This window comes from Pogona vitticeps, chromosome 3, assembly GCF_051106095.1.
Source record: "Pogona vitticeps strain Pit_001003342236 chromosome 3, PviZW2.1, whole genome shotgun sequence".
NCBI classification, from domain to species: Eukaryota; Metazoa; Chordata; class Lepidosauria; order Squamata; family Agamidae; genus Pogona; species Pogona vitticeps.
This window is the reverse complement of record NC_135785.1, coordinates 118268276-118296175: the sequence shown is the minus strand read 5'-3', so window position 1 is coordinate 118296175 and position 27900 is coordinate 118268276. Positions and strand designations below refer to the sequence as shown.

Below are 27900 nucleotides of genomic sequence, written 5' to 3'. Positions count from 1 at the left end.
TACAAGATGTGCCATACACAGACCAGGAGCAAGAAATAACCCAAGGAGTCACTGTTTGGGAGGGTGTTGATTGGATTGAGAAAGGGGGGAAAAAGCAGACTACAGAGAGGGAGAAGAGATGGAATTTGAAAATATATTTTATTAAGAAAATGATATGTGTTTACATATTTCACAAAATATAGTGCTTTTAATGCACAGCATGACATTCTGCTACAAAACCACTTTTTAGAACGCAGACACACATACAACCCTTTTCACATTATTTTGGGAAGACTTATGCCCACGCCTGTAACATTACACACAAGAAGTCGATTACATTCTGGTCAGCCTGAAAACAATTCATACTATCGGGTTACAGCACAGTGGCTGCTTTCAACTGAACCGCACTGCAGCTGCTCTATGTGACAGAATAGCTATGCAGAGACACACCCTCCAATTTTGACCAACTACTGTAAGTGACATAGGCAGATTGAAAACAGATGTCAGTAATGGTGTCATACAGATACTGTTGTCATTGGCACAGTCACTATCTGACCAGTTGGCCAGATAGATTACCCCTAAAGGGAGGAGCATCCTTTCACCTGGAGCTCCATGGCTCTAGGTAACAGGCTGTGTGGATAGGCTCAGTGCATACCTGTCTATCTGTCTTCCAGATCTTCTCTCTCTCTGCAGCATGGAAGAGAAGAGGGTGCCAGAAGTTGCACAGAGAGCCCACGAATCATACACCAGCCACAGATTTTCCCCTTCGGAACCAGAGGAGTGTTTTCATTTAGTGATTTCCACCTTTATGGCCCATTTCCACATCGTCTTGCCTGCAAAAGAACTTCCAAGCATCTGCTGAGCCCAACTGCAGGTCACAGAAGATTTCCAAATATATTCAAAAATTTCCAGGTGGGAGGAGTTGCCATGATGCTTTGCTGCAGCAAAGATAGGAAAAATCTTGTGCCACTTGTGCACAAGCTGTCGGGGACCACAGCCCCACCTCATCAAATACACAAAATTTCTTAAGAGCAAACTTTGGGGACAACAGCTACACATGATATACTGACAAGCGTATCTACTGCAGATGCCACATTTAGTTAGGTTTGGATCCTTTTTTCAGACTTTCAGACCACAACTCCTGACCACGTGTGCAGCGGCAGTGAAAGCTGGAGGAGCAAGCAGGTATTTATCGTCCCCATTTGGACCTTCTCGGTTCCTAACCCATCCCCTCCAATTGTGGGGTTCAGAATTATGAACGGTTATCTATTTTAAACCGTCGGGCAAGGAAAGCAAAATGCCTCACCTGGATTTTTCAAAAACGCATAGTTAGTATTTCATACTTTAAATTCCAGCAGTTCCAAAGGAAGATGCCCTTTTTCTGTTTACTTGAACATCAAGGTACAGTACAAGCAAGTCCCATGTCCTTCCATGCTGCTAAAGGGCAGAGTTAAAGCTTATTGGAGAAATCTTATACATATTTACTTGGAAGTAATGCTCCACTGAATTTTGGGAGGACCCTCCCCCAAAAAATGTTAGTGTTGCAGCCAAAATGATTTACTAATTATTTACCTTTTATCCAATAATTTGCCTTTTGCCAATTATTTGCACCTTTGGCCTTTCAGATGTTCTAAAATTCACCTCTCAGAAGTCCCAGCCATAAGGACTGGTGTCAATGGATTAATCCAAAACATCTGGATGGCCAAAAACTCCCCCTTCCAAGTTTAAACACTCTGGAGCTATCACAGAGAAAGCAATTGTAGGTAAAACTTTTATTGTGCAACTCTCCTGCTTCATCCACAGACTTTTACAGGGAGTTGACAGGAAGACAAAATCAGTTTGTATCCTTTGCTTCCTATTCAGTTTTAGTATCTCTAGTAGTTTTGTAGTAAATTTTTCACATTTATGGGAAATTAACTAGTTCAGTGTTGTTCTCCTTTCTGCACATTCTATGTAGCCGCCATGTTGTTTTTGGGGGGGTTTTGGTTTTGGTTTTGGTTTAATTTTGCTGCAAGCCACCTCTCCAATGGATTTTATTTTAATGAACAATTAAGTGAAGGGGGAAAAACTAATGTACATTTTTTTCACTGTCTTAGGACAAACTTGTGAGCATTCATGCTTCACACTTCCCATGAAACTGACCAATATGTTTTGATGCAGGATCATTTCAGTGCCATATCTGTAGCCTCTGCACCTTTCTAGGGTGAAGTGAGCTTCTTTGATCAAAATCCAAAGTGAGCATGAAAGTAAAAGGAGAGGCTACCATTGTGAAGTTCAATTCTACATTAAGTTGGGCCTCATGCATAGATCAATAAAAGTATATGCACAGTGCTAGGCACAATTCTTAAACTAATGTTATTGGGGAAAGATTGGGCAGACAGAAGAACAGGTTAGGAATGAGGAAATATATCCCTTTGTAGGAAAATGTGGAGAAACATTATATTCTTCATCCTAAAAAGTCTCTGCTCCAGTGAATTCAACTACAGTATTTAAATCCTCACCGTATGGTGGAGATAAAAATCACTACACAATGATATCCTGAGGAAAGTGCATACAGCCAAGACGTCCAGACTGCTTCATCATGAACATCTGACCCAGGTTTGATAGAGCACCTTATTGCTCTTCCAGGAGACCCACTTGATCCTGTTGGAGCAGAAACATGTCCTACTTCAGCCTGCTAAATTTGAAGGCCGGCAATAAAATGAAATATTCCGTTCCCTGATGAGTATATTGACGAGGCAGCCTGTCCCAGCTACACTTTGGCATTTGGGATTTGACAACAAATTGGGACAAGGCAAACCCATATAAATGTTTTTGCATATCAGAGGTATAAGAAAGAGTTCTTTGGTTTGTTCATTGTGTCGTTTAGCACAAGCAGTGCTTCCTGGTGATCCATGTTACATTGTATGGAAAAACAGAAACACAGTAGATGTTTCACACCTGACTAAATTCCTGGTGCATTTGGTGTCTTTCCAGTGCAGTTGTCATGTGACAGTTATTATAATAATAACAATTCTGATTTATGGAGACACAAAAGTGGTTTACTGTTCCCTTCTTCTGAGAGAGCCATGGGACTGTGCAGCTTGCCCAAGGCAAGACAGGCTGGCTCTTCTGGGATGCACAGAGGAGTTGCCCCGACCTCTGGCTCTGCAGCCAGATAACCAAACCACTGAGCTATTCAGCCAGCTGAATCCATAGGGCCTAGCCTTACCAAAAAAGATATATTCATTCACAGCATCCTTAATACTACATTGTGCCATTTCTGGTCCTTTAAACATTTTGCAATCCTTTTTTTTCCAGATTCACTCAGGTCAAACTAAAAATTATATTAAATATCTAACATGCAGTTCATTATGTTTGTTGTGTTTATTCCACAGTAAGCAAGGGATTCAGTCTCAGTTGGGATCAGTGTCACAAAAAAAAAAGCTTAATCCTCTGATCCCATGATCCCAAATCAGCAGATTTTTAAAAAAGCAAAAGCAAATTGTCATCTATGGGATCTGACTATCATTGGCTGTAATCCTGTTAATAATTTATACCTGCAGAAGTATAATTATGTCATTGACAGGTAGTGATTTTTGGTAAAAGCATCCTACTTCTGTTCTGCAGCTTTTCCAAATCCTGTGTAATCCTTGATTGATGTGGGTTTTTCGACCTCTTTGGCCATGTTCTGAAGGTTGTTCTTCCTAACGTTTCACCAGTCTCTGTGGCTGGCATCTTCAGAGGACAGCCACAGAGACTTGTGAAACGTTAGGAAGAACAACCTTCAGAACACGGCTAAAGAACCCGAAAAACCAACAACAACCATTAGATCCCAGCCGTGAAAGCCTTCACGAATACCTGCGTCATCCCTTTCACCATGTGCAAACCATTGGGGCTGCAGGACAGGAAGAGTACATCTTTAATTATCAAAAGTCACTGCTCTTGGTGGATGCAGGTGATGCCATCATTCTTCAGCAGGAGTATGTTATGGAACAAATTATTTGCTATGCAGAGATTTTCTCAGATCATGGTAGCAGAAAAATAATACCTTTCCTCCTTGCTATTGTGATCTTGATCTGGATCAATTATCTATCTGCTTAAAGTAAACACAAAAACTCATAAAAACTGCTCACTGTGTATTTAAAGTAACATGTAGCTTGACCTTTACAAAGTCCTTTGGACTACTTAATTCATAGGAATGGTCTCTAGTTGTGAGTATTTGTGTGCCAAAAGCGCACCAACTTCAACTGCGTTGACTTTCAGAATCACACATGCTTCAAAATGTCACTTAGAAAGTGCAAAGGTTGCCATAGCTGAAATCTGTAAGCTGTTAGCATCGGCCTTATAGTCTTTAATTTTTAAAATACCATTTCCCTAGAAGAAAGCAGCCAAAGGTACAACATGAGCAAGGTTTATGATCCTTTATGAGGAAACTCTTAGAGTAAGTATACAAAAATTCTGGGGTCAGTCATTCTGTTGCATCCTATTTAGACCTTTGCTTATTAGGCCCCTGTGCCCCAGTGTCCCCCCCCCCTGATGTTCTCCCCCATGGACAGCAATTATATTCCACACATATGTGGGCAATCATCTATCACTTATTGCACCGACTTTGGTAGCCATTGCTTGTCCAACCTTTCAGCACAGATCTTCTAGAAAGGGGTCCCTTTTACCAACATCAAACTCTTGATATGAGGGGGAAATGCCAAGATTCCATGGAGCAGAAAGGAACATAACTCCTGCTTCGTGTGGCTTTTGGTATGGCTTTTTGCTGCTAGCATCAGTGCAATGTAATATCAAGTTGTGTTAGATTTCTGCTACGTTACATAATATTGGCAAAGCATTCTGTGTACTGTATGTGTATATATATATATCTGTTCTCTGGCTTCTACAGTGAGGCATCCTGTAGACAGCTACAATGCTCGCCTCTTACATCTTGAATCTCCTGTTGATAAAGAACAGAGTAAGACTCCATTAAGGAAGGTGTCTGTGGAAAGACAGTCGGTCCGTAAGCTACCCTCAGACTTCCAGCTCCTAGGGGGAACCTACATAAACTTGGCAGACTTTTCAGACCTTCTTCCAAAGCACAGACAGCATTGAGCAGGGATCAGATTAGGGCGTAATGGAGGGCATAGGAGCAGATATGTGTGAGTCTATATGCAAAGTCTATGGGATGGCTTTCAGGAGCAATGGTTGCTGCAAGAATGTGGGGATTGGGATGGAGAAACCATGGAGAAAGACATCTGTGTTCAAAATCTGGAAAAAGCAAGCAGACAAGAGGTTCTTGCAGAAGAAGCAATGCCCTCTCTTCTTCCTCATAACTGCCCTCCCATGATAAGAAATGACTGGCATATGTTTCTGTTTTACTAAGCATTGCATTCATCAAGGACCCTGAGCAGCAGAACAGGCAGGCCTTGGGAGCAAAGTCTGCAGCAGCTGCTCCCCCACTCTCTTCAGCATCATCCAGCAAGAGACAAGTCGGCATAGATTCTGACCTGGAGTAATATCACTGAGTGCTATGTGAATACCTCAAAGATGGATGTAAAACCCTTTTACAACTCTCCTTTGTATAGCTTCATAATGGCACTAATAACAACACAGGAACCTTCAGACTCTGTGTCCTAATTCATTCTTGCCTACTGTTGGCTATTATGCCATCGTTCTTCTTTATTTTAAACTCAGAAGTATGTCACCACAGGATCGAATCAGAATGATGAAGACATGGTATGTCACACTTCAGGGCTGATGTATATATTTGACCTTTCTTTTTTAAGGAAAAGAAAGGATTGCAAACACAGGAGCTACAAATATAGTGGTATGGGAGAAACCCATTTGGTTTTAATGTAGCAAATGGCTGAGGAGTAAAAACAGAACACTTCTCCCTGTCCTGGACCCGCTGCTCCTTTGTGACTGTGTTTACTCTCAAAGAAAAACAAGCTGGGAGAGTCTTCATGAATCTCTAGCTTGGTCCTCCAAATCTGATTCCTGGATATCACTCTCATTTCAGGCACAGTGAAGCACTTTTCAACTCTACTTGAGCTTATGTCAAATACACAACCCTGACTCTCCCTTCACATTGTCTCTCAAGCCCTGTATTTCTTGGAATGTTTTTGGGCCCCGACCAAATTAATGCCCCCCCTTTCTCTCATTGTTGAAGTAAAGAAGCATGAACATGAGTCATATTAATGATACAGAAGAAGAAGCAGCAGGTATTAGGTGGCAGGGTATCTGGAACCAAGAGCTACTTCCTAAACAAAGAGCACTAACATAGGATATTGGTATTAGACTAGATATTTACATGGATCCTATAAAAATGAACAAGACAATGAAGAGATGTTACCATCTTCACGTCTTATGGATTGCAGCTTCAATCGTAAGAAATCCTTCTTTAAAACAGAATTAAGAGATGCAGTTAAAACACTTTTAACATGAAAAAGCTAGGAAATCCATGGTAGAAAAAAAGCCTTTTTTTTGTTTTTGTTTTTCATTGCCAGCATGGCTGTAAACTACAGCTCTGAATATAATTTTTAGAAGTTTGTCTTAGGTGAGACCCACCAGGAACTGGGGGGAAAGAAACCAAAGGAAAATTCAGAAATATGGCCATGAATGCTGTTGGATATACTCAGTAAGATATGCTATGAAGAACACTTTCTTTCTTATGTAGGAAAGGGCAGGCTTATGTTTGCCCAGGGTTCCTTAAGGAAGAAACAACATACACTTGAGAGGTGATTATGCCATCTCTTTGCTGAAGCATTGCCCACTGGTGCCATTTACTCCTAATGGTGGCATGAAATAAGAGTAAGAGAAAAGCAAGTAGGATTAACATGCAACAAGCTTCCCGGCTGGAAAAATTCACTTTGCCATGGACAGCAGCAGCCTCTTGGTATGTACCAGATGTGGAACAACACCTGCCAAAGGGGATCTTTGCTGAGGGGCCAGTCCAATGACTGGGCAAGGGGCTGGCACATGGCCAAGTAGCTGCTTCCACTTCTGTGACTGAAGCTTGGTGCCTGTTAAACACCAAGAGGATGCTGGCCCTCCCCACAGTGGCACTCCACTACATGCTAGCCTAGGTCTCCACCAACATTGTCCAGGGAGGTGAAACAACTTACAACAGCCCATCTTAAAAAAAACATTCATTTTATTTCATAAAAATAAATTTTCAAATACAGTTGGGCTTCTATAGTATTAAAAATAGCCGCTTTTTCTAATAGAATGTATCTGTCTTTCTCAGTGTGTGTATGTATATATATATAATATATAATATAATATAATGCAATACAGTATTGATACAAGTGAAAATTAGGAAGTTTTGAAAGCTACATTACTATAACTGTAAATATTTTATATACAGTTGTTTATGTGGAAGGCAGCTGCTAAGCTACGAATAGACATATGACCACAGGTTACAGACAAAAAGATAGCAAGTGCACTCTGAAAGAAGATTATTGGGGGGTTTGCAGAAATTCAGTACACACTGGTGGGAAAACTGATTTGTACATATGTTTGAAACCAAGATTAAGACACAGTTCACCAGAAACATCTGCTATGCAAGGCCTTTAAAACTGAATTTCTGCAGGGATTCCTGGTGGACTGCACTGGCAACATTCCACAAGGCAACATTCACATGGGCCAATTTATGTATCACTGGGACAGCTAACAGAATCCCAGTAAGTTCAGTAAAAGCTCCTAAGTCTTCCGGAGCAGCTTGAGGATCTATAAATGTTTATGTGAGGTTTACAGCCCTGGGGCCATGATGCTACAGTCCTAACTGCCAGCTGAGGACTGCAGCACCTATTAAGACTACTGAATTATTTTCTGTTTTCTGGCAAAGATAACGCCATTCCCAGGAAAATATGCTCCTGGACTGCAGTTGACAAGTTAAATGTGCAATGCATTACTGGGCTCTAAACAGCAGTGCCCATCCTCCAGCCTCTGCTGTCTCGATGGCTCAAAACCAGCTCCATTTCTAAGCTCCTTTTCCCTACAATCTCTAGATTTCGCCCCAGTAAAAATGTGGGGGAAAGAAGGGGAAAAGTGGAAGCCAATTTCAAGCAGTGTTCTATGGGCTTCTAAATATGGTCTAATGGAAAGCTATGGTGTCATAACAAAGCTGACAACAGAGAGGCATGTTTCTGCCCCCCTAGATTTGCCTGAATGTGTCATATTGCCTTATTAAAGAAACCTGTCTACAGTGCATTCATTTCCTGTTATCTGTGGATTGCCTGCAGCAGCAGCTAGATAAGGTTTGTTGCAGAATGCCCAGTGCCGCAGTGGGGGTACTACCACCGCAGGCATCAATACAATCATTGCATCTTTTCACAACACATGGGAGATGGCTCAGTTTTGTGTCGGTGCTTTCCTAATGTAAAAGTGACCTTCAGTGTACGAATACTGACAAGGTTCGGTTTGAATGCTTCAGGTAACCATGCAGTTTATTCACTACATGGGTACAAACTGGGGCTGACATTATGTTATTTATGTCCCTTGTGAGGACTGCTCTCAAGATAATTGGACAAAGTTGCTTTGCCATGGCCTAATTTGATCCTTATCTTTCTAGATCCAAATACTGGAAAAATTTAATGATACAAAGAAGGCCCCAGCTTTCTCTACAGTTACAATAAAAATAATCCCCCTCAAAGACCTCTGGGGAAAACAAGGCCTGGTTTCATTGAGAAATGGATCCATCTGGCTAGAAGGAGCCGTTAGTCGCTTGACCCAGAGTGTGTTAATTGCTCAGTCTTTTTTGTTTCTTGGCTTACTTGTGTAGATATTTCTCCACATATTCCTGGATCCACTTTAACTTGGAATCAATGCAGATCTGTTTGCTGCTATTTTTCAGTCTTGCACTGCCAAGAGAGAGAGAGAGAGAAAGAATACTAGAATAAAAATAAATCAAAGCAACAGAACTGTTGGATTCTGTTCAGTTCGACTCCTGTGACAGAGATTCCAGCTTATGAAGGTTCTGTACATGGCCTGAGGGATACCTCAAGAACACACTTCCCCAAAATTTGCCAAAAGGGCTTGCTCTCCCTTCTTTTTCCTTCAGCCAATGGACAGCCATGCTGGGATCCTTTAACTAGGCTTCCAAGCACCATGTCTGGAAAAGCTACACACAGTGTTTCAGCCAGATGACCGCATGGACTCAGGAGCGTGACAACATCCCCTGACATCCTCTGGCCCATGAAGGGCTATGAGACGGGAAATCGACACACACTGCCAAGATGTTTCCCCACTCTCACAATAACAAAGAATTATGCCTCTTCCTTTTTACTATATGCAATGAATTATTAATGAAAGGAATTTCTGAGGTAAAATGACAAGTCAGTTATTAGGGCTGTGCTTTTACTTCAGACAACATACAAGCCCAAGGAGCACTTCATGAGGATTCCAACTATCTCTGAGCTACAGAAACTCTGGATGGTCCTCAAACTACAGACGATACACCCAAAATATATATGCAATGATATATACACATTCCCAACTTAATCATTTCCATACCAGTACCATCCCAAGTTCTGCAAAACTCTCCACAAATTCCAAGCTGGACCACATGCCAGCAGTGAGTGTGGCTAAGAGTGGAAAGGAATGGTGGCTAAGAATGGAGAAGGTGGAGCCAAAGACAAGTTGGCAGGAACAGATGTAACTCTTACCAATCCTGGACACTTCCCTAACTGTACATACAAAGCAAAGCTCAATCCTATGTATGCATGCTCAGGAACAAGTCCCAGTGCAACAAGCTTAAAGTACAGTACAGCAGTAGCGGTGGTGGTAGTAGTAGCAGTAGTAGTAGTAGAGCAATAACATAATACAATATTTAAAGGAATGTGGAAGCAAGTTCAGGTCATCATGCTCCCCATACTAATGTCAGCAACGCAACTTATTCCCAAACCCTAGCTATCAATTTAAAACAATTGCCAATGCTGCCAATTTGCTTCCTAAAATGCAAAAGATCAGTGATTTTTGCAAATATGTCATTTCACCCACATATTTAAGATTCTTAATGGTTAGGTTTGACATAGTAGTAGCAACGGTTGTTTTTACTTGTTGTTGTTGTTGTTTTGTTTTTATTCTGCACCATCAGGTCAGTTCCACCGTATGGTGACCGGTTAGGGTGACCTATGTTTAGAGTACTCGAAAATGTTTTCCATTTCTTTCACCCCAGAGTGCCTTGGGACTGGGCAGCTTGCCCAAAGCTACACAGTCTGGCTATTCTCCCAAGCACAGTGGGGACCTGAACTCCTAACCTTTGACTCCACAGCCAGGTATTCAGCTCACTGAGTCATCCAGACTTTTAGATGGAAATTACAGAGTTAACAGTTCCCTTTGGGGGGGGGGTGCATGTGTGAAGTCTCACACATTTCACACAAATTGGTACGGGGACAAATTAGTCAAGTGTACACTGCCCGGCACAATTCTACGCTTGCTTATTCAGGAGCAGGTCACAGAAAGGACCTTTTAAAACATAAGCTGCCACTGCTCCCCAGTTTTCATATCCCTTTCTTCCAGAGGGGATTTTGAATATTTAAAATGTAAAGAGCACAGTTTTGAAAGAAATTTCAAGAACAGGGCAATCAAAGTTTGTAAATACCCTTAGTTACAAATAATGATAATTTCCCATCAGTGATCAGAAATACGTTTGGTGGCTTCCTAAACAGTGAAGGAGTGGTGGGAGCGGCAGAAGCAGTTTAGTGATTAAATGGGGAAACTCTTGGTTGGCAATTCCCCATCCCTGTGATAAGACAGTCAAAATAGTTTTCTAGGTTTCTTGGCTCTGCAACGAACGGTAAGGATTTGACAGCTCATTTCTGTCTGAAAGAATATGTTATGGGTGATCATGTCGGAGGGTTTGCCAAATGCCTCAACAATGAATAGCTACTGTTATAAGTACATTTATAGTAACTCTCATTGTTCAGAAGGAACTTAAACAGCTACTTATAAAGATACTTTTTAAAAGGACCAAAAAGTTGCAACTACTGTATTACTCTGAGGTACAAAATATCTAAATACTGAGGCCCCATAGACCCTTTAAAAATCAACTAAAACAGTTACTGTATTGTTACACTTCACAAGGAGCAAAGTTATTCCTTATTATGCTAAAGGCACAATAAAACTGAGTTACGCTGTAGTGATTATTTACAATTTCATAGGCAATTTTACAGTTGGCCACTACAGTATGTGATCAGAATGCTGGATCAGATACATCTTTAGTCTCATTCAACATGACCCATATATACTTATGAATTACTTGGCTGAAATCCTGTTGTGCAACTCTAACAGATGATGGCATCAACCAGTGACATTTATCTTTATTTTAATTTTGTTGAAAGCTTCCTATCCCACCCTCTTCAGGTCCCAAGACTCCCTAGGAATCTCTTTTGCTCTTTGGAAGAGGGGGTAGGTTGTCATATTGGAATACCATTGCTAGATTTGCCACCTTCAGTCCTGATCCAGCAGTGGGATGGCCAACGGTAATTTTCAAATACGAAAGGCTCCCCTTCTCTACCCAGAGACTCCCAAAGGCTTCCTCAGGGCAAAAGGGATACCTAGGTAACCTGAAGGGATGTGTGTTAAGAAGTTCTAAATTAAAATAAAGAGACATGACAGGGTTGCATCAAATGGATCTCAGCCAATATGTCCATGGTTTGTGTAAACCACAACCACAACATCTGCCAAAGAAAGTTAAAAATGCATGAAAAGCAGGGGAAGACTATATAGTTAAAAATGCAAGCTTTAACGTTTCAAGTTTCCCTTAGCACAGACCTGGGCAAAGTGTGACCTGAGGGCCACATACGGCCCGTGAGCCACTCCTCTCCAGCCCGCCAGTCGTTGCTCCAGTTCAAGCACTTGTTCAAGCCCAAGACAGACTGGATTTCTCTCAGTAAACAAGTTGAACATCAAAACCATTTATAGCTTTTTGTCTAAAGTTGATCAGTTGCTTATCTTTAACATACCACAAAAAAATCTCTTTAGTATTTGTGAAGATTAACAAGTTTAAAATTAAAAACAATCATAACATCACTGTTTCATGTTTTTTTTCCAGTAAAGTTCATTCGGCCCCCGAAAACAGTTCAGATTTTTCATGTGGCCCCCTGTAGAAATTAATTGCTCACCCCTGCCTTAGCACAAGAACCCCACTACCAGTTTCTCTGAAATGTGACAAACGTTCCCCACATCCTCCAAAGGAATCATTAATGCTGCAATTTTCACCTATTTTTGATACCCAAAAAATATTTAAAAGTGATACGCCTTTGTTGGTCTTCCCATAATAGTTGATGAAGAAGGCATCTAAAACTTGTGAAAAAAAGATTCAACTTGAGATTCCTTCCTGAATCTAAATAAAGCATAATGTTTATCTATGGCACCAAACTGAAACTGCCCCAAAGCAACCAAACTGCTACGTATGGAGAAGTGGGCTTCAAAATATGAAAGCAGATACTCAAACAGATTAAAGGTGCATGTTTGGTGCTGGGTGGTTTCCATGGCATAATACAATACAATACAATACAATCACAGGACAAAGTATAAATCAATCAATACAAAATTAAACAAATAAAAAACAAAATCTTTTTGGCATTTTTTTAAAAAATGCCAAAAGTTTACCTAACTCAAGACTTCAAAATAATACCAACTTTTCAGTTCCTTTTCTAAAGATTCCTCCAGCTTCATTCATATCCTCTTTGAGCATATATTTTAATCCTGTCTCCTTACGGATGGGATCTGTAAAACTAGATATTCTATACTATTTTCCCCCATTCTGTTTTTTCTGTTCCAGCATACTTTTTGCCCTGATCATTTAAGCCTCCCCAAAAGTCACCAGGTTAAGTATGGAGCGTGGTTTAGCTAACAATAGTCATTCAGCCTATCACTTACACTCTTAAATACCTCTTCGTCTTGCAATTGCAAATTATCCAATTACAACTGTCTTGATATTTTCCAGATCTTTTTTTTTTTTTTTGGTTCTGAAAAAAATGAGAGCAATCAAACTATTTCTCTGTTAAATTATTGATTCAATTTAGAATTGAACTGAAGCTTTTCCTCATAATTATTCTTAATCATTCTGTGCTGAAAAAAGGGCAGATGTTTTAATTAAATGTAAAAGAACTGAATTCTGGAAATAGGTAGAGAAAGTTCACAGGGTTGCCTTTATGCAGCTAAAAGAAAAAAGATTTTACATTGGTTTTCAGAGAGGTCACTGTATTAGTCTACTTCAGTAAAAGCAAATGTCTATTTATTTTTATTTATTTATTATTAGATTTTTATCCCGCCCTTCCAGACTGCATTTACTCAGGGCGGCTCGGATCAAAATCATACATAAAAACAGTTAAAACAATAATTTAAATTGACAATATTAATGTTAATCAAGATGGAAAAGTAAGCAAAAGGCCAAGCAGAAGGCTCACAAATGAATATTCCAAATGTGTTGGAACTATTCTTGCATTATATGTTTGATGAATTATATACGGATGTAAAAAAAAAAAGTGCATATTCAGAGCTGTTGAGAAGTGAAAAAAATTATCCTTTTTGCATTTTATAAATAACTAAGTTTTGGTGTTTGTTTCTATTAACACAACAACCAATTGGAATAGTCTTCTTGTAACCTCTTTATAATTTTTCCTCTTATTGTTTTATTTAATTTGATTAAATATAGAATTTAGGGCAACTAAGCATGAATAATTTATCATTTTCTTATCTTTTTCAAAAATCTATATTGCTCATTAGGATTCATTCTATAACAATAAAGAAAACAACCCCATTATCTATCAGAGGCATCACAGTTCCCTTAAAACAATGCATGCACTTCATCCAAATTTAATACATCCAGGTTATTTTTTCCTCAGCTGTTTAATGTGATTTTTTAAAAAAAACAATATTTTGTAAACTGAAAAGGGTTCTAAAAGACCTTTCATAGAATGTCCAGGTGCCTCCATACATGTAAACACACACACACACACACACACACAATATTGTGTGTCAACAGTTGTGAAAAGAGATTGCCACAGTAAGCCTGGTGGATTCCCTATTGCTATGGATATTAGTTGAGTTTTTGCTGTCCTTATCAGTTACCTTTCTCTTCACTGACCCACAGTATAGAATGAAAACAATAGAAACAAATTAAGGGCACATCTGCATTGTCAGAATGACTCGTTATTTGGCTCACTTTTGATGCTGTTTGGTTTATGGCATCCACACGGTGTTTTGACTCAGAGAGATCCAATCCATCCCTTTTTAGAGCTATCCTGCTCCTTTTTGACACAGCAGGGCTACAGGTTTTTTTTTGGGGGGGGGGTTGTTTGTGTGTGTGTTTGTGTGTGTGTGTGTGTGTGTGTGTGTGTGTGTGTGTGTTTGCTTTTTTATAAAAAAAATATTTTGCAGCAATTTGGAGCAGTTTGGTGGGTTGTAGAATTGAAATGGGTAATGGAGAACACCCCTTCTATTTTCATCTACTGTACTCTGTTGTTCTAAAATTTTATATGTATTTTATATAGAAGCAGTGCTGTTCTAAATATGCATTGGCCGTATGATGGGTACCACGCTAGGTAGATGCACTACTGTTTCACTATGCCACTTACTTTGTTTAACAAGAAAGAAAGAAAGAAAGAAAGAAAGAAAGAAAGAAAGAAAGAAAGAAAGAAAGAAAGAAAGAGAGAGAGAGAGAGAGAGAGAGAGAGAGAGAGAGAGAGAGAGAGAAAGAAAGAAAGAAAGAAAGAAAGAAAGAAAGAAAGAAAGAAAGAAAGAAAGAAAGAAAGAAAGAAAGAAAGAAAGAAAGAAAGAAAGAAAGAAAGAAAGAAAGAAAGAGTCACCGCGGCCTACTGAATGATGGCCACAGGGAAAGGCAGGGAACGGGAAGGAAAGGAGGGTGTCATTAATCAAAAGAGAGACATGTTGAGGCAATAGGGAGACCTGTCTGTGCCCTTCTCATGGAAGAAAAAAACATTGACCAGTGCGAACAGAAGGATCGCTCAAGTGAGAGATAAAATACATAGATTGCGCTAAGGATAAGGAACATTTTTAGCATGAACCAGAGCACCAACTTTGCTCTCTGCAGAAAATCCTAGGACACTGGGACTTCTCACCACTTGCCCATAACATATACACCAAAACATAAACAAAGCATAAACAGAAGGAAAGTGGCTACTTTAAAGACGAGCTGCTTTATATTAGTGGGAGCTTCTATGGACTGAAATACTTTCCATTTTTGTTTTGTTTGTGTTACACATACTGAAGGAGACTAACCCAGCTACGTATGTACTTCTCTGAAAGCGAGTGTAAGATTTTTTTTCCTTCTATCAATCTAAAAGGAACCTAGTGAACTTCCTCTACCTATTTCCAGAATTCAGTTCTTTAATCAATCATGTTTAGTCTCAGGAGTGCACCCCATCGACACTGAATCCCTGTTTTCATAGTCAGGCTGTAAGGAACCACAGATCCCTTGCCTTTAAGACTTGAGCGTATACACCAGCAAAGATTTCAGAGACTTAATCACCTATCTCAAAAGGAGTTCCAGCTGAAATCTTTTTCAGAATCTTACACACGTTGATGTTTATCTCATGATTATCAGTCTTATACACAATCTCGACTTCTGTACCAAAAAAAGTCATCACAGACCCTGTAAATGTGTTCAATGTCATTGTTATATCTTTTTGTGACTCTGAAATATTCTTTTAAGCAGGCAACCAAATCTTGATGTAAATTCAAGGGTGTCCCTGAAATTAAAATTACAACAGATCACTTCTGAATCAAGAATTCTTGCTCTCAGTTCCCCTTACATCTCAATGTGATGTTCTGTGCTCTGTATTTTTAGTAGTGACCCATCAACTATCTTTAATACAGTCCTTTTTGCTTTCATAGTTCTGGAACCACGACTCATAACTGAAAGATTTTTAAAACGCGTCATTATTTCTGCTGTAATTGCCCATTTTCCCCTCAGTTTTTCAGTTCGTTGCTTGCAGCATCTGATTTCTCTCCAAAATGTAAAAGTTATACCCTCAGAAGTTCATAACACAAGTAATATCACTTTGCTTTTTTTTTTTTTAAAGATGTTTGGTCATATTATACTAACAGTTTATTTTCCTAAGGTCTGTGTTTGCACAGTTCTATTCTGAAAGAATTATCTCATCTTCTTGTACTACTTTTAGATAATACCACAGACAAAATATACATTAAGGATGTGAAATCAGTTAATAATTATACAAAAGGAAAGGGGGAAATGCATCACCCCATTATTCTGTCCACATTTTTCCTCCATTAAAAACTCTCAGAATGCTGAACAACCTCATTTCTAAAGAAGCAGCTATGTTAGTGTTTCTCAGCATCTCGACAAAATGAAAGCAGAAAAAGAAGACAGGGGGGCACTTTAAAGATTAAGAGATTTATTTCATTGTGAGCTTCTGTGGATCCCATTTAATTTTGCCAGTCTCATTCATATCCTTAAGCAACAGTTACACTCATTAACTAGGAAGTTCCATTTTAAATTCCTTCTATTTCTATCTCCCTCTCCCTCCCCCCCTTTTATTGTGCTACCACTCTCTGGCACAATAACAAATAGTGTAAAGTAAATAAATTAAATGAATTACTTGTTACTACAAGGTATTATTATTATTATTATTATTATTATTATTATTATTATTATTATTATTATTATTATTATTATTATTATTATTATTATTATTATTATTCAAAAACACCAGGCACAGTCAATCAAAACTATAAAAACATTGAATGGTATTATATAACAGATACAAGTTTTAACCACAGACCTTAGTATCTGTTACATATCGGCACAGTTTGTATGATGTTCCTAATATTACCGGGTTTTGCAGCTCTGAAGGTGTGATTTCTGAGATTTGCAACTGCTTATAGTACTGTGTGAAGTTTCTTGTTATTGTTCCTAAAGTCCCAATGACTACGGGGACCACTGAAGTATATTTCATCCATATTATTATTATTATTATTATTATTATTATTATTATTATTATTATTATTATTATTATTATTATTATTATTATTATTATTATTATTATCATCATCATCATCATCATCATCATCATCATCATCATCATCATCATCATCATCATCATCATTTAGAACTGCAGAGCTGGAACAGACTCTATGGGTCACTGAATGTCCCATCAAGGAGGCACAGTGGAGAAGCAAACTCCCAACCAGATACCTAAACCACTTAGCTAGTCAGCAGTTCATTGCTGGCTAGCAGTTACCATCTCCTGTTGTACTTAAATGGCTGAAGTAACACAAGAGAATAAAGATTTGTCCATCTGAGTAAGTTTTTTTAAAAAATCTGTATCTGTAAAGGGACCTGGGGAGGGCTTTCTGTCTCAGCAGCACTGAAGCTCATGGGCACAGCCAAGTTCTCAACTTTTACTATACAAATTGATTTGACTCCTAATTTCTTTCAGGGTGTGTGGTTAGAATGGCTGACCTCTCTGTGTGCATTTAAAATTAACTGAATTCTATACACACTTTTAATAGAATTAAATTCTATTTTGTTAAAAGTAGTTCCCTGGGAAGGTACCCTTTCAGTGTTTGGGGTGATGGATGAATTTAACCTACTCATTATATCCACATCCTTCTCATCATCAGCAAGGAGGTGATAGGAGCAAGGCGAGTAAACTCTTTATTGTTCTTTATTTTTCAAATTTGCCTTAAAAAAAATCAACACCCTGTCTTTAAAGGTTTAGCTCTGGGCTGCCTGTTTTAATGTATAGCCTCCTTCTGAAGCCTGAGGGCAGATTCATTGAACTATGTCTTGCAATTGCCTTGGCTATTTGGTTCATGCCCTGTTGTAGGATGTGAGTTCTGTGCAGAGCAGGCTGTTGTTTAGATAAGAGAAATCCTCCCCAACCCTCAGCTTTGTCCTAATGCTTACTGGCTCCCAGATTCTTATTTTTTATATATACATATTTTCATAAATTTAATTCAAATGCCTAGATTTATTTTATTTATTTCTTTATTAATTACATTTGTATCTGGTCCATCTAGTACCCAAGCACTACTCTGGATGGCTAACAGCAATTAAAAACACAACTACCCAGCCCAGCTCACAAAGACATAAACAATGAGATCCAGACCAAAGCAGTAATAATCCACAATATAAAATAAACTTACAGCAATGGCTAATCACCAGATGACCAGAAAGATTTTTTTTACTTGAGGGCACAGGATAAAAACACTGTCTGTAGGTAAACCACTTAACTGTGGTTCCATAGAAGGGGGAAAATAATGGTGAGGTTATCTGGAAATTGAGTCATGGCAACTAGACTTCTTTCTTGTTAGGTTGAAATGTTTCACTACTCATCCAAGTAGTCTGAAGACCGAAGAAGCTAACTGGATGAGTAGCAAAATGTTTCAGCCTAATAAGAAAGAAGTCCAGTTGCCATCACTCAACATCCAGAAAAGCATCTACTGTAAATTGTTTCCTAATCTCGCACCGAAGTTAACTGGAGATAAGGCATAGATGGCCAGAATGCAATAGAGTTACTCATTGTTGGATCCACTGAGATCTTAAGGTGCAGCCACACAGGAATTTGTCCCACTGTTTCATCTGTGCTGGGGATCAGCTGGTTTGTGTCTTTTCCTGGCAACCCCATGGCATTAGTGCCCGTGCAAATTATCCCAATCCCAAAGCAATCCTACCCACCACTTTTTGATTCCCTGTCAGGGGCTACTGTTGCCCCATTTTGGTCTGATTCCAGCACAAGCAATCACTATGGTCAAATCAAAGTGGAGTTTTCAATTTCCCAGTATTATTAAGTGGCTTGAGCTGGTAGCTTAAGCTGCTTAAGGATATTAGGAAATTGAAAGTTTAAGACATCCTCTTTCCAATTTTCCAATATCCTCTTTCCAATTTTCCAAGATCACTCCAATATTTCATATAGATGAGCAAAGTGTGGACTTCTAGATGTTGAACGACAGCTGCCAGCATTCTTCACCACTCATGACAGTTGCAATCCATCAACATTTGGAGGGTGAATTTTTGTGCCCTTTACAGCAACGTTGTCTTATTATAAGTTTGCTCCTTTTTCTTTGCTTTATCAACCCAACAATCATGGACAAATTCTAGCAATCTTGGATAACCTGTTGGCTGCAGGAAACTCAGTCTATGGCCACCAAGGAAGGAAGGAAGGAAAGAAGGAAAGAAGGAAAGAAGGAAGGAAAGAAGGAAAGAAGGAAAGTCTATAGTACTAGAAGCAATATGGCAATATACAGTCATCATGACTAGTACCCTTAATCTCCGTGATTCTATCTAATCTTCTTTGAAAGCTCCCCATCTTGGCAACTGTTACTGCAGCTTGTAGAAGTGAATTTCATAATTTAGCTGTGTGAAGAAATACTTCTTGTTCTAGTATTATGATAGCAGAATAAAAGCCTATCTGCAGTTGTTCTGATTAATTTTCTGCCCTTCATCACATTCCCATTTTCTTGTCTTTTTTTGGCTTGAGCTGAAAATCTTCAGGTATTCTAACCTTTACATGCTAGGGAACCACTTCAATTTCTTCATGATTTTGGTTTATCTTTTTGCACCATTTCCAGCTTACTGATCTATCTCCAACATAGAGTAGCTTCATGCTATTATTTGGATAAAATGTATAGACCTTAGTTTATATCTTAAATTTAAAGAATATAGCAAATAACAGCTGAAATCCTGTTGCACAGTTAACAAACGATGTAAATTTTAGATGTCAATTGCCACAAGTTAAGAAATTTCTGTAGGCACTATTTGTTGCATACACCAATATAATTTTATGTATTATTATACATAATGCATTTGATGTCTTTATAAGAGTAAGAGTAATAACTGATAAGAGTATTACATTTTCCCATTTCTTCAAATTTCCATTTATTTCTAAACCAGAATCATGTTCTGTATCCATACCATCTTAATATAATTGCGTAGTGACAGTAAATTGCTGCTAAATAAGAAGTTGTCACCTGTATTCCTGGCCACATGCCAAGCTATGTGACTGGCACAAGACCCAAAAAGTGAGCACCAACTTTTTCACTGATAACAGTTCAAAGGTACAACTTATGCAATTACATCTATGTGGGCGTAATCCATACTGGTCACTGGCTGTTAACAAAGAAAGTTCCCTCAGCACAGCTTCTCCATAGGTTAAAACTGCCTAATCTCCTGGCCTCCTATAGCATCTCATCAAACAGGATTGTATCTCACACAGTCATTGGTCTGCCAGTCCCATTATCACCTGCTTCCACTGGCAGTGACTACACAAAATCTCAGCTCACAAAGCCTTTTCTATCCCCTAATGGTAAAGTATCGGATGAGTACACAGAGTGGATTCCATGTCCTCATACTGGATCTTCACTGGGAGAAGTCCTAGCTGTCTTAAGTGCACTTTCAAATGATTTAACTGAAGAATCATACCAGTTCCTATCAATGTAACTGCAACTACAGCCTCCAGTTAGCATTTCCATTCTAAGAAGACATGCAGGGATGATTTTATGAACTACAACTAGACCATGTGAGCTTTAGATCTTTACCCTAAAGTCAATGAAACCAGTGGGACAAACTATGTCCTTTGTCAGTACTTTGCCTTTGAATCCAGCGGCCACCATTGCTAGCTAGGGAATTCTAGTCTCCAAAGAGAATGCTTTTAACCTTCCAAGTAGGCATAACTAATTATTTATTTTGATAATGGTGCATTGTTACACCTCCCTCTCTCTCTCTCCCCTCCTACCAATGCCTACCATGTTTCAACTAGATGCTTCAGTACCCCTTATACACAATACAGATAGGAAGTCTTAGTTTAAATAAATCTGAGTTTATTTAAACTGAGCTTTTTAAATCACTCAATCAATCAATCAATCAATCTGGAGCTAGGACAGTGAAGGAAAAAGTTATAGAGGCATAGCCACAGACAACACACTTTGTTTTTTAAAATCCTGCACATAAGGTTAGGGGAATACTTCCAATGTTATAGTATTTGGGGGAAACTTGTAAAATACAAAACAGAACAAGATTCAGAACAGGCAAATTTTCAGATAAACATATTAAGCTATATATTTTATTATGGATTAATTAATTATGATAAAAACTACTGTTAATTCCAATTCTACACCAATGAAAAGAAAAGAAAACCCCAGAGAATCCCAGAATCATAAGACTTTTGTCACTTCAGAAATTGCTACAGCTTTAGGCAGAAAATGCATTGGAAGACGCTGTGTATACCTACATTATCTGGAGAGAACAGCCAGGGACCGTCAGGATCTTGAGGTGCTTAATGTGGGATTTGGCCACGTTGCTCTCCACATATCTGCAGGGACAGCGGTAGGTCAGGCTGATGGGTTTCCCTAAAGGGCAACATAATGAAAAGGATTCAGATACCTGAGACAGTACTTAGGCCAGCCTTTGTGGGTTTTGTGTCAGATATGCCTGTGGTAGAAGTCGTTTCAGCCTTTAATCCTTGTGTTTGGAGAGACAAAAATAAGGTGAGAAACTTGAAATTAAGAAAGGGGAACATGCTTTAAAAAGAAGAAGCTGGTTCATTGTCCCAAGTAGCTGGTGGCAATTGGGCAAGATAACGGCTAGATTTGAAAAGCACTTGGCCTCCCTCAGTGTTAATCCTGCCAAATGATTTGACCCCAAGCCAAATGAAAAGGCAAACAGGATAAGAAAACAAGTTTGGGGAGCCAAACAACCCCCTCCTCTGCAGACTGGCTCCAAACAGGGAGAGGGGAGCCAGTAGGGCCTGTGGGCACTCTGGTGATGCTCCAGGTCAGGATATGTTGTTGTTGTTGTTGTTAGCCATAAACTGCTTGAAGCCATCTGTACATTCTTTCCCTTTCTATGCATTCCCAGAAGAAGAAACACCAGGAGCAGCTCATAAACTTCAAACCTTTGGTACTTCTAACAGAATGGATCCCAAGGCAGAGCTGCTCCCTTGATGCCCTCAAACTTCCTGAAGCTTCTGCAGTTGTGAAGGCTCCCTTCCATGAGGGACCATCATGGCAGATTTCAAATGAAGACAACAAAGGACCCCTTGCTCCTACCTAAGGGGCCACTCCCTCATGCTAAGGACTAATCATGGAGGACTTTCTTGGGCCTATAGCACTTCAAATAGCAGGGGGGAAGAGGCTGCCATGCTGAAATATCCCTTCATGCAAAATTTTAAAAGCATTGTTCCTCCACTGACATATCAGAGAAAAGAATATTAAACCAGCATTCTCCCGGACATAAAAGCAAAAGTGTATATAACACTGGACCTTCATGAATCGACCTCCTGACATTTTCCTTGCCTGGCTAACAACAATTTTTGTTTGTTTGTTTTTGATTTGTGGTGTTATTGGGAGCTTGTGCTCAGAGAGGAAATTAAAGTTTAACAGGCCATGAATTAATGCAACTCCATAGAAAGCACTCTTCTCTTCAGTGCAATCAGAAGTGAATGTTATACAAAGCTGGGACATTTTAACATTTCTGTTTATCAAATGTGCCCAATAATGCATACTACTACTGACTATTCAAAATTCATTATCACAGTATATGTATCACAGGTTATTTTCAAAGGTAGTAATAAGTTAATCAGGGAATGACGACAGAAATGTCTATAATAGTTATAAAACAAGCTAAATGCTTGTATCTTCACCTTTTTTCAAAAATGGAAGGCTACTATAATTGTAAGATATCATAAAGATAGCAGGTGGCTTATAATTTAATTCATAACAGGTTTAAGGGAGGTGCTCATAGCATCTCACATGAAGCCATTCCCCCCCCCCCCCCGATTCCCATCATGTTGTGGAAGTTCTATATTCGTATGGGTAACAGCTAGGAGAAGTAATTCATGCTTATTCCTTCCCCCCCTTCATGCCACCTTCCACAAATGGAAAAGTGACCCTTTATATTTTCGCAGTATGTGGATCTATGTAAAATACACAGAGAGAGAGAGAGGAGAGAGAGAGAGAGCAATATATGGGGATATACATCCATATATCTGTGTATAAAATATCCACAAACATACACATACATATGGCTCTATGTACATACGTATGTTTGATAACAATCCTGAATGCAATGAGATAGATAAGGTTCATTTTTGGCCATCCAAATACAAAACATAAAAATACACTTTTCTATGCTTCTTCTTCAGTCCAAGTTGTTTCCAAAACACAAAAGAGCTTTGTTATTTGAAGAATATTTGCTCCCTTACATATTAAAATGGTAATTAACACCATTCCATTTGTTAGAGAATGCTACAGATCACACCCCCAGGCAAGCATACTTACAAATGTAAATTAAGTATTTCAGTAATATTACTCTTCCCCATACAGGCTCTTAAAACCATTAGGAGCTACCACTATTATAAGGCTGATACAATATATTTCCCCAATCCCACAATCTGATTTTCAAAAACTTCTCTCAATGTAGTCCTCACAAATAATGCCAGAGTCATTGTGTTGTTCCTTTTATAAGCAATAGGAATTCTACTCCCTGAACATGTTTAACTGCTTATTATTATTTAGCCCATTTCCCCCTTAATGTTCAAAAGATTAAATCTAGAAAAACAAATAACTAAACATTTATTTTATGTTTGGAAAAATATTACACTAAAACACTTTCTACTCTTTTTTCAAGAACTCTGGATAGTCCTACTCACACGCAGCCATTTGCACTGGTATTCTGTATTGTGTAACATGTGTTCGATAAGAGCTACTGCATGGTTTACCTTATCGCTTTATAAATGTGAATACCTATTAATCTTAGATGTTGCTATTAACTGCAAAGAAGGAGACATAGCAGCCCCTGTGGATGCTTTTAACAAAAGAGAGTAACATTCGAGAGATCCACTCTCAGTTGTCCCACATAACTCCACACATAGAATAGTACACAGGGATTTTAAAGAGAGGGATTTTAAAAGCACACATTACTCACTAGAGCCCTCATCTGCTGTCAGATGTGGTACAATCCAGACACAGATTTACACCCCTTCAGCAAATTGTATGCCTCCATTAGTGCAAGGTGTTGGATGGTTATCCAGCTTCGCAAAACAGAAGCAGGATCCCGGAGAGAACAAGACATACCAACCGACCCTTGAACAACGGGGCTTCAATTCTGATGATCCATGTTTGTGTGGCACCTCTTGTTCAGGTATGTCTGCCTCAATAACTGATGAAACCAGCTGAAAGTAAAGCAAGGAGCCCCAAAGCTGACTGGAGTTTGCACAGTGGCAGGTATATTGACCTGGGGACAGGCATTCAATAAATTTTTCAGATCAGCTGAAGCTGTCAATGACCATTTTTAATATGTAAGGCGGCAGAAATTCTTAAAATAACAACAAAGCTCTTTTGGAAGTTCAGCTGACAGGACCCAATGAGAAGGCAAAGAAGTTGAGCTTGTTTTTCAGAATTTTAAGAACTTTGTGGAAGACTCCAGATCCACGGCTCAAAAATATACGTATATTGTTGGTCCTATTAAAGACATCCTCATAGATTTTCAAAATTTGTTTTGCTTTTTGTGGCACCAAGGTGGTACTCAAGCCAAAGTCCAGAGATGGGCTGTGTCTGGTCTCCTGAGGGCAAACTCCTCTTGATAAGCCCTTAAGTAATAGCAGGTGAGGGGGGTTAATTGTTATCTTCCCCCACACACACACAAAAAAAAGATGCCAGCTTCAATACAAGATAATCCTGACTGTAACTGCAGCCTAGAGCAAAGAATGAGGAAGAATTTATAGTTCCTCGGAATTTAATTAGGCAGACCCACAAAAATGGGGGAGGGAGTATTAAAAGATGTAAAGGAATATTCTAAACAGATTAAATGAAAAAAGGTGGCAGGAAGTGTTGATATTTTGTATGGGTTAAGATAAGGCATCTTAAACGATGATCTTAAAACAAAGCAATGAATTAAGCAAAGTAAGAGCCAGGATGTGAAAAATATTCTCAAAGTCACAAAAACATCTTGGCTGAAACTGTATTTATAGTGTATTCAATTGGATGCAAACGATTTGGGCATGAAATCTAAGAGGAATAAATGAATGGAAACAATTTCTGACTAAACATTGACTGGACTGGCAGGCTGTGTTTCAAATGGGCAAGAGCTGCCTACAATTAGCAAGGGAAAGCAGCTTAAGAGTTAGCCAGGCAAGAAGTCATTGTACTCAGGGAGGTGTGTTGCGCCCCAGGGCAGGGCAGCCAAATAGCCAGCAGATTGTGTAGATGAAGGCAGCAGGTGGGGACACCGTGTAGGTCTCTGTGCCCTCTCAGTGCAAGGAAACGGGGGGGGGGGGTCCCTTTAAACAAAGGGCTTCTGGCAACTACCAGCCCTGGTGCAACTACTGTGCTTTTCCCTCCCGGAAAGGGGAAGGTTGCGTGCAAGAAAAGAGTCAGAGGCGGCCAGGGCGAAAGCACGGAGGGAGGGAGTTATGAATAGGAGGCAAGGTCTGGATCCTCTGTAAAATTACACAAATGAGGTAGAACATTCAATCATTATCAGGAATTCCCCCCCACCATGATGAGGAAAAGGATCAACCAAGCAGTGAGAGAACTGGAAGAGGTGATTGTCATCTGGACTTTGGGGAAAATGTGTAGGACATTTAAAAAAAAAAAAAGAATTGGAAGGACCTGAGATTTTTCTTGCAGCAAAATAAGTTCCTAGCATCTTGCCCGCTCCCTGAAGTCACCCAAGGAGGAAAGCAGGAGAAATTCCCAAACAGGCCGAGCATCTCTGCAAAACAGTCTTTATTCCTGCAAAGAGGAGAGCGATGACCGACTCCCACCGTCTCAGCTACAGGCGGGGAAGATTTACCTTTTAGGGCTACGCTTCTCAGAATCCTCTCCATCCATGGATCTGGGTGGTGTGATCCCCAAAGGGCCCTGATCCCGGCCAGGCTAGCTAAGGGTGAGGGAGGAGCATTAACACGTGGAGGAGCGCAAGCTCAGCACCCCTCGTGTCGGGACTGGAAACCGCCGCGGCCCCCCCCCCCGGCATTCAGGATCGGCGGGCTGCCGCGCAGGTTTGGCCACAAGCCTGGGGGAAGAGGCTTCCCCGACCCGGGTCCCCTCGGAGAGACTCTTCCCGAAGCCGGGCCAACTTTTCAGCTTCAAGGCCAGGGGCTCTGAGGACGCCGGTCTTGCACGGCTCCTCCGCCGCCGCCGCCGCCGCCGCCCTGGGGTTCCCGGAAGGTTCCCCCCCCCCCACGGGATGGCTCCCCAGGACCAGAGGTTTCAACGCCCCCCCCCTTTGCTAAACCCTCAAGCAGGGGCGCTGGCCAGGCGGGCTGCTCCCTTCCCGAAGGGCGAGCTGCAGGCTGGGAGAATTTGGCCCGGAGTTTAATCGTGGGTCAAGCGGGGGCGGCTTTGCGCCTCGCCGGCAGAGGCCGCCCGCCCCGTCCGTGACCTTCTCCGGCTGAGGAATCCGTGCCCGCCTCCCGGACTGGCCAGGCTGCCACCGGCCGCTTTGGGAAACGGTGGTGGAAAAGAGGAGCCCGTCCGATCCGCAGACGAGCGATTAGGGAGCGATGTCCTGGAAGGAGGCGCCCACAGGACACCATCCTCGGACCCCGGGCACCTCGGGCGCGGCCAACGGATTCTGGCGAATGCTACTGAAATGGGCGAAGAGGGGCAGGAGAGCGGCTGGACCGCGAGCCCCCCCCCCATGGCGGTCGCCCCCTGCCCCGCTTGCCTTCCCCGTCCTCGGCGCTGCCCGCCTGAGCAGCCCTCGGCTGCGGATCCCGCCGCCCCCTTCGCGCGGACCCCCAAGTCGGGGCTCTCCGGCCCGTAAACGGAGGTTGGAAGCGCTCCCCCAAAGCCCCGGCCGGCGGCGGGATGCGCCGGGGACCGGAGGGGCCGCGTCTCCCCGGCGCCGGTCCCCGGGTCCTGCCTGGCCCTGCCTTCTCCGAGGGCGGTTCGTGAGGAGGCGCCCCCGCTCCCCGCCCGCCCGCCCGCCCGCCTGCGCCGGCTCGGCTGACACCTGAAGGGACGCCGCAGCCGCGCAGCCAAGACCCCGCGGCCGCTGGCTCTGCGCTCCGGGGACGAGAACAGGGACGGGGCTCCTCGCGTCCGCCTCTCTCTGCGACTCCCCTCCAGCAGGCGGGCGGGCGGGCGCCCCGGGGCCCCTCGGCCCGCCTTGGCCCGCCGGGGTGTCCCGGCAGCGGGCCTCCCTCGGGCGACGCGGCGGCGGCGGCCAGACCTCTCCGCGGACGGCGCGCACTCACCGTCGGCGGCGCTCAGGGCGCCGAGCAGGAGGAGGGCGGCGAGGGCGAGGGCGAGGGCGAGCGCTCGGCTGTCCATGGCGGCGGCGGCGGCGGCGGCGGCGGCGGGCGCTGGACGCGGAGCCGGAGGGCTGGGGCCGGGGCTGCTGCTGTGGCGGCCGAGGTGCGCGGCGCTCTGCTGGGGCCGCTCCTCCCTCCCTCCCATCTATAGCGGCGAGAGGGGAAGGGGAGGGGGCTCCTTGCGGACTTCGGGGGGGGGAGAGAGAGAGAGAGAGAGAAGGAGGAAATGGGGCCGCTCGCTCTGATGGATTGCCTGTGGCATGTTATTATATCCGTCCTTCCCCCGAACTGGGCTGGAAAGGAGCCCGACGCTCCCGTCCCGCCAGGCAGCATCAGAGGAAGCGGGCGGCGGCGGCGGCGGCGGCGGCGGCGGGAGCCGACCGGGCGCGCCCCCGTCTCCCTCCCGCGCTTTGGACGTTGCCCCGGAGCCACCGGGCGCGGGGGCGGGGAGCTCCCTCTCCGGCCGAGGTGGCCGCTCGCCGGAGCCCAGCCGGACCCTCCTCGTCCTGCTCGAGCGGGAAGGCGAGGCGGTCCCGTGGGAAGCCCCGGCCGCGCTCGGAAGGGCCGCCGGACCTCCGGGAAGCCGGAGGGGATGCTCGCCTTGCCGGGGCTCCGTCGAAAGCCGGGCGAGCGGAGACAGCGAGGGACGGACCCGGAAAGGACCCGGACTGGGCGGCGGGCAGAGAAATCACCTCCAGGGCTCTTT

At 41.9% G+C, this 27900-nt stretch overlaps 1 protein-coding gene and 1 long non-coding RNA gene across 3 annotated transcripts in view; one reads left to right on the top strand and one right to left on the bottom strand.

Annotated features, from left to right (window-relative positions):
• LOC144588223 (uncharacterized) overlaps nt 1-14762 on the top strand; it is a 196034-nt gene extending 181272 nt beyond the window's left edge. Inside the window, exon 2 of the long non-coding RNA XR_013543664.1 lies at nt 14641-14762. This is a non-coding gene — a long non-coding RNA (uncharacterized LOC144588223). The remainder of the gene's footprint in view (nt 1-14640) is intronic.
• On the bottom strand, nt 120-27536 carry CXCL12 (C-X-C motif chemokine ligand 12). 2 transcript variants are annotated; one of them, XM_072994867.2, is made up of 4 exons: nt 27138-27536; nt 21168-21285; nt 8721-8807; nt 120-5214 (listed from the first exon to the last, which is right to left on the bottom strand). In XM_072994867.2, exons 1-4 carry the CDS (start codon nt 27337-27339, stop codon nt 5208-5210), a joined length of 414 nt encoding a protein of 137 aa, XP_072850968.2. In that variant the 5' UTR covers nt 27340-27536; the 3' UTR covers nt 120-5207. The 2 variants fall into 2 exon arrangements, with proteins under 2 accessions (XP_072850968.2, XP_072850967.2); XM_072994866.2 differs by having other exon boundaries at nt 120-4903; nt 27138-27530.
• Nucleotides 27537-27900: the final 364 nt, after the last annotated feature.